Raw genomic sequence first — 12294 nt, 5'->3', positions numbered from 1 at the left:
GAGGTTCGGCACATGGCTATCTATCAACAGATTTATTAATTTGACACGTCAACATTATGAGGTAAGTACCGAGTGCGCTCTGTACATCACAAAATGTAGAAAATACATCTTCTCAACGTAAAGAAAAATTACGAGACGCCCATATTGAAGTGTGCGTCGTTTCCTTTATGTTGAGCCAACCAGGAGCACTTTTAGTAAAGAAAACTTTGAGAAAAAGTAAGAATTATAAGTACGAATTATCAGCTAGTACGAACATAGGAGTTCTCAAAGCCATTGATAAATCGATGATACAGCGCGCGATAGTTGCTGTTCTTATCAGAGTAGGAAAACAGTAACTTTGACTCTTAGCAGAGCGTTCTATTTCGTAGTTCCAGCTTCTACATTCAACAGTTACCTAATTAACATGCGAAATGGTCAATGTGGCGAGAAAAAGTTAATTTGAAATTTTTTCCCCCAGTAAAAAGGTTCAGCTATTCCTAAACTGGAAAAATATATATATTTTCTAAAACTGGCCTCTCGGCTGGATTGAGGTGCACTGCATTCTGAAGTATTAAGGATAAGGCTTCCATCTCTTATTTTCAGTTTGTAAATATTATTCGCCATAATTCCCAGACTAAAAATGTCACTAGCGACACTTAGTCCATGTTGTCCCCCTCTCAACGAGTTCTCCTTCATCGACGTGCTTCTGATTAAGGACCTCTGCCTCTGTATTTATTCGCCTGTGGCGATCTTCGATCCTAGCTTACCTCTTTTCTTTCTATCTTTTCGTCTTTGCTTTTGCTTCTGCTCGTCGCTTTCGTCTTCTTAAAGAAATCGACAACGCACAAATAACTCGAAGTCGAACGCAACGCAAAGTCGCTAAACACTCGGAAAGTGACTCCTCTTTATTCAGGTATTGATTGTGGGATTTTTTACGCCGTTAACTGACGGCGTAATTTCTTCCAGTCGATATTACGCCATTAACTAATTAACGGCGTAATTTTTTTCAGTCGGTGATGTATATACTGGAAGATGTTACGCCGTTAACTAACGTCTTCGAATCCGGGACGAAGCAAAAGGCTGACGACTTTTAATGAGTACAATCTCCTCGATGTCGACGATCAAAACGCGTCCATTTTTACCATACAGTTGCATCCTCTGGAAAGTACTGTATAGAAATACCTTGTATGTGTATTATTATAGTAGCTAACACCGTTTGCCGCTCCGGCCACGCAACACATTCGTCCCTTCTTCTTGATTTCACTTATCTCTACCATAGTTGCCGATGTGTCTTCACATTTTTTTACGTCACAGCTGTGTAACATGATCCTTTTGGCCGCGCGCTCAAGGAATAAGTTACCAGTAACCGGATCCTTGCGTTTGCCCAAAGATCTCTGGGATTGTTACGGGGCAAACATTGCAGCCCGTTAGAAAGAAATGTATGACGAAAGGCAGTTTCGATGTTCAAAAAACCGATTTTTGAGAGAGATCAACTCTTTTTCGCCGCAGTTTCATCATAGATGGATTAAGATAATTTTAATACAAGGTAGGTGTAAGTTTTAGTGGGAATTACCCCGAAATATGTTACGAAATATACCAATAAACTTCTCTCCTTACTTAAGGTTTATTTGTTAAATGGTCATCGTGTAATGGTCTCGACGTCTTACAAAATTCACCATTTGTACCTACTCATCATCGAAGAAAAAAACGTTCAGTTTTTGAGCCGATTATCAAGGCTGGTTCGTTCTCATAGATCACAACAAATAAGCAATGCCGGTGTTAAAAGTTGTTTCAGCACTCTTTTGTATTATAAAGCCAAGAATATAGCTAGAGGTACACTTAACACAATTAATCAAAACTGATAAGGCTTTAATGAGTTATTTCTTGGCGATTCATCATGACCAAATATTTCTAAGTAGAGTTGGTACAAATGGGTCGCTTAAGGAGCGATGCACAACTGAATATATGTCTCCAGTTTCTGCCGGAGTTCCCGTGATCTTACCTTTCCCGAAAGGTCCTCCAAAGAGCTCGAGGAGAAAAATGACAGCTCAAAAGCGTTTGGACTTTGCTCAAACAGACCATCGCTTGACCCAGGGGTTTCCGCAAATGTTTCATCGCTTATTCCACCGTTTCAAAGAGCAACAGCTCGGTTCAGAAACAGTTCCATCACGCTGACAACGACTTCTCTCCCTTGAGGAGGTATATTTTCAGGTGTCGTAAGTCTTATTTGATACGTCGACAAGTATGAAGACAGGCTGTACTTACATAAACATAACTGATAACACTTAAATGAGTTGTTTCTTTGCGATTTATGACTAACTTTGTAATACGTCGAGACCGTTACGCGATGATGACTTCACAATAGACCTTACGCAAGGAGAGAAGTATATCTATGTATTTTGTAACATGTTTCGGGGTAATTTCCGCCAAAACTTACACCTACCTTGTTATAAAATCATCTTAATCCATCTATGATAATACTCAGTGCGGCGAAATTATAAGCAACATACTTCTGCTTTTTCTTTTAGAAATCAAGCCAGCTGTGATAGCATGCTGTAATTTTAATTAGCACGGCCTCTTAAAAGTAATTAGATCTTTACAGTACCGTCGGAAGATTTTGGGATATTCTTCACATTCATTGTGGAAACGGCAGCATTGAACAGAAACGTGAAAACCATCTTGGCAGAATGCTCAAACATTTGGATTGAAAGAAACTTGCTTTTCCATAACAATGGGATGTGAAAACAACACTGTTAATATTCAAGAAGAAGAGGATGCAAGCAGGTTAAAAAGAAATAGCATCAACAGTAGGGATTTACACCCACAGCGCCAAGAGGTTGAAGGATGGAAGACGTTCGCTCAGGATACAACTCTGCACGGGGCCAGATTTTTTTCCACGGATAACGTTTTCAGAAGACTGGTTTGGATTGCTGCAGTTAGTGGATGTACGGTTTTCTGCATTCATCAAGTTTACAATTTCGTTGGACAGTATTACGAACGTCCATTTGGTACAAAAATAACAGTTGACATTGGTGATGATAATACAGACCTCCCCTTCCCTGCTGTAACTCTGTGTAATCTAAATGCCCTCGACAAACAGCGTTACATAAACTATTACGTAACTCATAACTACAGCAAAGAGATACTAGACAAAAAACTTCAGGATTTGGCTCTTATGATAAGAAGATCGAAAGAGGTTTCTACAGAAGAGGTTCGAAACCGCACTCCAGAACTTTTTCATCGGCCAGAAGTTGGTGACGAAACAAAAATGTTGCAATGGATGTTTGGTCATCAAATAGAAAGAATGCTTTTGCCAAACAGCCCACACTTCAGTTCCTGTTCCATTAATGGCTTGCAATGCAACGCAGATAACTTTACCAGCTCCCTGAGTGCATTAATGGGATTCAAGTGTTATACATTCAATTCTGCAGAAGAAGGCACGCCATTATTAAAAACTTCATCAGCTGGCCGTCTGAGTGGCTTGAGTCTTCGTCTTAACATCGAGCGAGACAGCTATATTACAAAATTACTTTCGCCTTCTGTTGGAATTATTATCCTGATACACGACCAGAAGACTTATTCTCCCGTGGAAGAGTTTGGTATCGCAATTCAGCCCGGAATGTCTACATTTTGTGCCATAAAAAGAAGAAAGGTAAGAAAAACAGACAGACAGCGCATACGCAAACAAGCTGACCAGCCGACCAGCCAGCCTGTAGGCGGTTAGTCAGTTAGTAAAGTCACTTATAAAGCCTCTCAGAGAGTCATCTGGTTGCTTATCAGCTTAAATTGTGAAAGGATAGAGGTAGAGTTTTAAGCTCTGAGCACCACGCAAGACCCATTACGTCGAAGAAGAAATTTCGTGGAGCCAATTAGCCAATTCACATTACACGCTAACCATTCACTCAGCTAATCTAACCAGCCAGCAACTTAGTTAGACATTCAGGCAGTTGCGTAGTTAGGCTTCCGTCATTGCGTCTGTCAGTTGATCAGTCAGTCAGTCAATTACTCAGTAAAATAGTCACCTCGTCAGTCTGAAAGACAGTCTGTGAGGCATTCAAGCAATCAGTCGTCAGCAAAAGTCACTTGTAAGCCGCCACCTTACCGGTTTGCCCAAGGCTAAAAGCAACCCCCTTTTTGAACACTACATACTACTTTTTTATCAATGTTTGACAAGCTTTTGTAAATAGGACACGTGTTTTTATAGATGATTAACTTGATGAAGCCGTATGCAACCAACTGCAGGAGTGGATCTCTTATGTTCGACAGCAACTTGGCATACACGAAACAGGCCTGTATGATAAATTGTCGAAACGATTACATGATTAAAGAGTGTGGCTGCACTGCATCAAAATTCCAAGGTTAGTTCCAGTGCATCCATCATAATTCAAAAACATAAAAGTTACGAGTGACGATCCGTACGCAAAAAATTAGATAATGTACATTCTAAACATTTTGTGGGGATTTATTTCGTCGATGGAAGATTTGAAGGGAATGAGAACATAAAAATACAATCACTTCAGTTTTTCTTAGTTGTGCAATTTAAACCAATCAACAATAGGCGCTCTTTTTGAAAATGGATTCCATGCTCCCGTGCGTCTATTCCGTTACAATTGCAGATGAAGTCAAATTTTGGTATGAACAAAATTTGGCGTAGCTGAGTATGTCAATGATTTTCTTGAAATATTGACATCTTCTTTGATTCATTGTTAATAGAGGCACGGCAACAGGGAGCTTTTTCTGTTTTAAATAATAAATGAGCAAGAATGTAATTTCGTTTATGCCAAAGTGAGAAATAATCAAATTGGGCGAATAATGCAGCCATTAATATTACATAGATGTAGTTTGTAGTTGGGATGATACTCAGAGGCCGAAGGTCATTAAGTACAAGAACTGTAAACATTAAAAACAATCTCTTTTATTTGACAGCCAATCGACCAGTTCCATTATGTTCAGTGAATGACACGATTTTGTGCGCTTTCTCATCGTATGGTATGTAAATAAAATTATGCTTGAAAAAAAGCAGCTACTCTATTCCAAAATAATTATAAATTTAAACCAAACGACTACTTCCGCTAATGTTAAGTGCTCGACTTTCTTCTAACCACTAACCGCTGGAGACGACAGATAAGTAGTTAAAAAGGACTGAACAGTTCACTGGTTATTGCTATTCGTTTTACGGAGCTGAGTGAAAATTCCTGTATTTCCTGCTTTTTGATTGGCTAAAATGCACGAGCACAAGTTCGTCACGTTGGACAAAAAAAAACTTTGAATGTACTTATCACAAGGCAAGGAAAGGAATTATTTACTCCAAATCTCACTTACCCTTGAACAAGTCAAACAAGTATATCTTACGTGCACATTGTTTCTTCTCAAGCTGAAATTAAATTTTTTCAATCTGTATTGATTATCGAAACTTGCAGTATGACCTGGAACTGTTTCAGAAAAACTGACTTGAAACCGGAAAAAAAAAACTTTAACACAACACGTACGATGATTGATTTTTCCTGCAGCAAAGTTTGGCACTTCGCGAGAGAGAACAGAATGTGAAAAGGAGTGTCGCGAGCCATGTGAACATGTGGAGTACAGGACATCCTTTTCCTATAGCGGACTTCAGAAGGACGCTTACATTGAATACTTCATGTCCATACTTAACGACAATGCGACATCAGCCATGGAACTGGAGATGTACAGGCCTTTATTGAACATGACGGAAGAGGAAAAGGAGAAATTTATTGAGTAAGTAATTCATCTCTTCATTTACTCATGTTAGACTCACTAAACGACGAGTAAGTGTAATGTACATTGAAAAAAAAAAATAAAAACAACGTTCAGTTGTTAATCTATGCTTATGGAAAATTTTTTGGCAAAATCAAAGCACATAGACAATCAAATTCCCCTCATATGAGAACAAAACTTTTGAAAGAACCTCTTGGATCAATGAATATTTTTTTATTTATATATCCGAATCACATGAATGTAATTTTAAAAAAGGTAACTATATTTTTCCGCAGCAAAAACATTATCTCTCTGGACATCTTTTTTGAAGATTTGAGTGTTGAGATAATTGAGCAAAAACCTGTTTTTGAAATCTGGGCGTTGACTGGTGAGTACTGAGGTTAAGGTTTGATTATTGACAAAGGGGAAATGGCCATTATTTCATCGTTACTTTGGTGGACTAAAAGCTAACAAACAAATGAATTATTGATGAAGTGTGAGCCAGAAGTCTTATCGTGCTTTTTTGACCTCTGAGGTTTTCCACTGGGTCGTAATTGTATGTGATTTGTTTTACCTGGCCTGAATTGGATTGTGTTTTCCTGTGTTGACGATTTCCTGTGTTCAGTGGTTATTGACCTCTCGTCCAATTTCAATTCCCGATTGTTTCCTGCGATTAATTAATGGGGGGGGGATCGTCAAGGAAACATATGCCCCCCTTCTTTTTGTCAAGATAAAGTGGCAAAAATAAATGGATTTGTTCCCAAATTCCAGTAACACTCTAGTAAAAGAAAAATATCCCTTTCTCACTGGTAAAGCCTGGCTGTGCCCATGGATTCATAAAATTTTGGTCAATGATGAAGATAAGATAATTTGTTGACCCACACACCATTTTAACAGTGATCTATCCTTCTGTTGCTCCACCAGGGAACTTAGGCGGCACTTTCGGTCTCTTCCTCGGAATGAGTTTCCTCACTCTCCTGGAATTCTTCGATTTTATTTTCAGGAGAATCCTACACTTGTTCAAAGCAAGAAAATAAAACCTACATTTTACGTGAAGCAGTAGATAAGTAGTTTTTTAGAAAAGCTTTTCAAGATAAAAATTAGTGATAATAATTTTGAACGACGTTTCGACCTCGCTGAGGTCATTTTGACCTCAGCGAGGTCGAACGTCGTTCAAAATTATTATCACTAATTTTTATCTTGAAAAGCAGTAGATAAGTCATGAATAATGCTTTTGACTGAGACCTTTGTTTATACGTACAGAGTGACTCGCCTTTCATGTATCCTTTGGCCACAGTTTTCTTATTTGTAAATTAGTCGACGCTTACACTTTTTAAATAATGTGCTTATTTCCACATTCATTTATCTATTTATTCACTAAAACATACTAAGAATGTTATGACATAAGCTGTAACTTCCGTGTAGAGTCATGACTGCTGATGATGTTTTCGTTTATTTGCGATGATCGAGTCGCAAGATTTCCACCCTCGCAATCGCAGACGTTAGATACTGGAACAAGTGTTAGGGGAAAATTTATGTGTTTTAGTTTCGGACAATTTGTATTATTTTTCTGTCGTGTAGTTCAAGTTTTATTTTCAATTCAAGTTTTATTTTCCGGGTTTCAATCTACCTCTTCATTTTGGTTCGTTCCTTGACTAAACCGGGTGAGCTGTAAAGAATGATAAATGAATGGGTTCTTTTCAGATTGTTCCTATATTGTGCAAATTATCGCCGAAATTTTGTATTAGTGTAGTTTATCATAAAACTTTGAAGTTGCGATTTTTCGTGGGTTTCTGGACATACTTATTCCTAAACTCTTCGTATATTATCATTTCCTATTTATTCTAGTTCATTCGAGTTCTTCCGTTTTCTACTGTTTAAAATATAGAAAAGCCACAGTTGTTTTCGGAAATAGATTTTGCATTGTTACGTTGTCTTCATTGTGCAGCTGCCTGTCGGTGCTTTTGTTGTTCAATTCTAGTAAATATCGTGAATTCAGAGAACAGTAGAACCTCACACCAGTTCATACTTAAGCAAGTACTTTGTAAAAGTTTTTTGATTTCTGATTAAGTTGAAGACGCTAGAGGTCATGTCAGTTGTTAGTCTGACTTAGCAATAAAAGTTACTGTGGAACCAAAACGCTGTCCCATCCTTGACGTCCCTGAAAGCTCGCTTTGAGTATGTAGCCGTGTACGAGAAAATCGTGACGAGTCTCTGTTTTCGCTTCCGAGTCGTCTCTACCATGCTGATTTCCCCAATTATTGTTGTGCCTTCTGCGAAAGTTCTGCAGTTTGGGCGCGAAAACCTATCGTCATACGAGATCCCATCAACATGAGAGTAATCCTTCGACTCTATACCAGGCTCTTTTGCAGCTTTACTAATTTTCCATGCCAGCCATGAAAACGGGGCGAAAAGTGGAAAACGACGAAAACAGTCATCACGATCGCCAGTGTAATGGCAACGCAGATCTTAACGCTAAAAACAACAACAATAATCAGAGCCCTGAGGATTGGGAAATAACATGAAAAGAAGTAAAGTAACTCATCTCAGAATTAAAGAAAAGAATTATGAATAATTTTATCCAAACCAAGAAAACTGTCCCGATATCATGGAGAAGAAAGTGAATCCTGGGATATCACACGTGATCGTAAGTCTCACAGCCATGTTAGAAGAAGCCATTAGTCCACAATACCCTCTTCGCATTGAAGGTTCCATTATTCCTTGAATCAAACGTAATCCTACCTCCAATCAGAGGACACGAAGTTTAATATGAAATATTGGCGAAAGTCCTACTTTGAAAACCAACTATTAGGTGCTATTGTGTTGTGTAATTCCTCAGTACAACCAACACTAAGCGAGTGCCGGACCTAAACTAGGTTTGAGCGACTCCATTTTCTTTTCCGGCTCTGTTCTTTCACACCCATCGTAACAAAAACTTAGAAACACCAGGTTACCTTGTAGTTGAACTTAAGACGTGTCAAACATCGTAAAAAAGGTAGACTTCTACTTTCAGAAAATTAGTACAGACCCTCGTGCAGCAACTGGCTAAACTTAGGATTACTCCTTGGAGGGGTCCTTGTCCGGCTGCCAAAGTCCTCTCTACCATAAAAAGGCGAGAATCAGGTTTCTTTTTTTTAGAAAATCAAATTTTGAAATCTTAAATCAATCGCTTGGAGAGTTTTATCAGGGCTGAGAAGGAATTTCGTTTCAATAATCCTGAAAGAACGGATTTAAATACTTGTTCTAAGTTATCCATTATATATGGCCCTGTTCTGCGAGCCTGAAAACTCTTGGAAGCCTGTAAGCAATGTAATTTGTTGTGAGGTGAATCGGAAGTTGTTGTTTTCAGACTTTTCCAGTTAAGCCTTATGTTTTGTTGAGCTTTGCCTCTTGCGCCTACGTGATGTTTTGGTAGATTTATTTTTTTTTGGCTCAGCTCGTGGATTTCCTTGTTACTGTGTTAGACATTTAGACAATTAGACAGTTTCACAGGTGGTCGTGTTTGCGTTGGTAAAGCGGGCCTTGAGTTCTACCCACACTAAAGTTCCTGTTTGTGTGCGCAATTCCTGTGCGCAGCTGTTAGCGTTCAATTGGTTTGCGTGCGCGATTCCTGAGCGCAGCTGTTAATGTCCAATTTGTTCCTTGGCGCTCGACGAGTACTTCGGTGAGGGCCACCCAGTTTCCCCCCTTTGGCAAAATAAACGGATACACTGTGGAAACTCTCACGGTCGGCTAGCCCAAACATGTCTACGGTTTTCCTACTCAGATGCACAGAGCATTAGATGCATAGAGCGTCGCTGTAGTAGCTCTCGAGAAGAGAATAAAAGAAGAAGAGTACAGAGTCTTAGCACCTCTCGTTAATTCGGCCGAGGGAGCTGTAAAACCCCAACATAATGAACAGGACTGACAAATGGGAAAAGTCTCCACCAAAAGATCAATTTTTTGTTGAAAAGTCTTTAACTGGTCGAAACGCACACGATCCTAGATCCCAAATGAAAAATACTGCTTTAAAAGAGTGGATAGAGCTCGTTGTTTGTTCCGAAAGCCCACCTCAGTTCTTAGTGTTGTTCGCGCATTCTAAGCTATACTAAGAAGTTTGGCTGAAAAGACTAAAAGGCCGGCGAACACAGATGGACAGGCTAACATAAGGAAACATGTTACAGATACGGTGTGGCATCTTCATTTCAGATACGGTGTAGCATCTTCATTTCAGATACGGTGTAGCATCAGTTCATTTCATATTTTCAAATGTAGTGGACTCATATTCCAAAAAGTTAATTCTAATTTTTTTGCCTCCGTTGAGTGCGAAAATGAAAGCCAACACGTCTAATTCGTAGGCACCTAAAGCCTTTTCGTTTTAATTAAGCCCCGTCCACACGAAGACGATTGTAAACGCAAACGCTAGTAAACGCAAACTTTTTTATGCGTTTAGGCCTTCCGTCCACACGAAGACGATGAAAACGCTCACCGTAAACGCATAAATTCGAGAACGCTCTCTAAAGTGGATAAATTTGAAAACGCCGTTTAGGCGTCTTCGTGTGGACGGCCGTAAACGTATATTTTCGTAAACGCTGTGAAAACGCTGACGTCAGATGTCAGCGCCAGTCTCTTTTATCGAGTGCGTTTCCAACATGGCGTACACACGAGTGTTGAGCTGTGTCATGCTTGCGCTTATTTCAAGCATAATTGCGAGCATTCAATTGAATCATGCAATAATCGATATACAGGAAAACTACAAAAGAAGAAGACTAAACCTCTCAAGATTGTTATCCACAACTACAAGCAGTTTTACTCGAGTAAAACGACTTAGATGCAGACGTGAGAGCAAAGAGAGAAGATTCTGGACCAGACCAGGTCGACATTTTTCTTCTCTCTCGATCACAACAAACGCACGTGGTGACTTTACAACATGGGCGCTAACACTTCATAACAAGGCGCTGAAGCAAAGATGCGTGTTCGATGTATGACATCGTTTAATGCGTTTACGAGCGTTTTCGTGTGGATGGGTGAAAACGCTACGTAAACGATGATCGTTTTCGCGTGGACGGAGATAAAAAATATGCGTTTCTTAGTGTCCTTTCAGCACACACGACTCACCCCGTCCACATTTACATTAAGACTTTGAAGCTCAAGTTTTGGTCAGCATACATCATTATTACTGACAAATCGATATCTTGGCAGATCAAGTTCTTTACAATCCGTGTGTCGCAGCCAAGTTTTGGTTCTGAAAATTTCCGAGAAAATTTATTTTCAATAGCAGCCAATTTATGCCAAATATTTTCGTGATTCTTTACTTGACTCCTCGCTTCAAAAATTATAACAGAAAAATAATTTCGATCAGCGTCTTTTTAATTTGGTTTTTAAATCCCTCTTCAGTTTCATAAAATAATGCAATTATATACCACTGAATTAATTTATCGAGGTTACTCTTCAGGTCAGGATCATCGGAAAAACTTGACAAGAAACAACTTTCATTTGCTTGAAATGAATTGACATACAGCGTTTCTAGCTGATCAAATCATACCTGAAGGTGTCGGCTTGAAATTCAAGAAGAGTAAACATTGAACTCTTTGATGGTTACAGCCGAAAGTGGTTTGAGCGGCCGGACTGTCGTGTTTCCTCAGGAACACTTTGCCATTTCTTGTCCATGAGAGCTTGAATTGGTTGCTCCCCTTAAATGATTGGACTAAATAGAGTAAATCTCCAAGCGTGGGTATAAGACTTCGTTTATGTAGAGTATTTAATGTATTTCTTTCTCCATGAAACTCACATTATCTCTACCGTTACAAAATCACTCGCTAATATTCCTACCTCATAGCTAATAATCTGTTGAATTAGATTTCACGAGAATTCACAATGAGTATTCGTTACACTCAGAAAAAGCTGTTCTCGAGGCCCATTGAGAAACAATTCTGAACGTTTACAATTCAGTTGACCAAAAAATTCAAGTGTAAATCTTAGATTGTAGGCTACGTATTTTTCGAACAACTTCCTGTAAAAATATTGCGATCTCAAGGATTTGATGAAAGATTCTATGACGGCCAAACTTTTGAGAGCTAAATGAATAAAGGGTGAAAGTTTCTAGAGAAACAGCGGTGCTGCGTCGGTTGGGGTAACAAGATAATTTGGTCATATCAACTATCGTCATAGCGAATGACGAAGGGCTAACGCTCAAAACGTCAGCCTTTTCACTCGTTACGGTGGCCACTTTACAATTTCTACTTAGTTGATATAACCAAATTATTTTGAGAGCTAAAGTTCAAATAAGATCGAAAAAAATTCATTGATCGGATCTCGATTGATGAGTGGCTAGACTTCAACTTGGAGTCCAAGTTCTGGTTGAAATTGTCATGGTTTGCTCCTCTATGATTGCATGATAATGTCCCTTGTCCCTTGCTGCGTAGATCGCTTTCATTATCATCTCATAAAACCGCGGTTCACTTATATGATTTCATATATTCACAGCCATTAATTTCCCTTGAATCGTTTACCTTGATGTTAAATGAAAATATTCGTCGCAATTTTACAAACTTTTCGATAACACGAAAAAAATTGCTCTGAATTCAGATAAAAAAATGTTTAAACTGTATTTGTAGGTTT

The 12294-nt window shown here is 38.9% G+C and overlaps 1 protein-coding gene across 1 annotated transcript in view; it reads left to right on the top strand.

The window, feature by feature from the left end:
* LOC148734318 (acid-sensing ion channel 2-like) overlaps window positions 1-7833 on the top strand; it is a 7896-nt gene extending 63 nt beyond the window's left edge. The window contains exons 1-7 of the mRNA XM_088755267.1: window positions 1-61; window positions 2508-3631; window positions 4184-4337; window positions 4906-4968; window positions 5490-5715; window positions 5991-6082; window positions 6619-7833. The exon at window positions 1-61 is cut by the window's left edge and continues 63 nt beyond it. Coding sequence (XP_088611393.1) covers window positions 2711-3631; window positions 4184-4337; window positions 4906-4968; window positions 5490-5715; window positions 5991-6082; window positions 6619-6731 — 1569 coding nt within the window. The 5' untranslated portion in view covers window positions 1-61; window positions 2508-2710 and the 3' untranslated portion in view covers window positions 6732-7833. The remainder of the gene's footprint in view (window positions 62-2507; window positions 3632-4183; window positions 4338-4905; window positions 4969-5489; window positions 5716-5990; window positions 6083-6618) is intronic.
* Window positions 7834-12294: the final 4461 nt, after the last annotated feature.

The sequence above is a fragment of the Stylophora pistillata genome, chromosome 3 (genome assembly GCF_964205215.1).
Source record: "Stylophora pistillata chromosome 3, jaStyPist1.2, whole genome shotgun sequence".
NCBI lineage: Eukaryota > Metazoa > Cnidaria > Anthozoa > Scleractinia > Pocilloporidae > Stylophora > Stylophora pistillata.
This window is presented reverse-complemented; position numbering and strand designations above follow the sequence as displayed.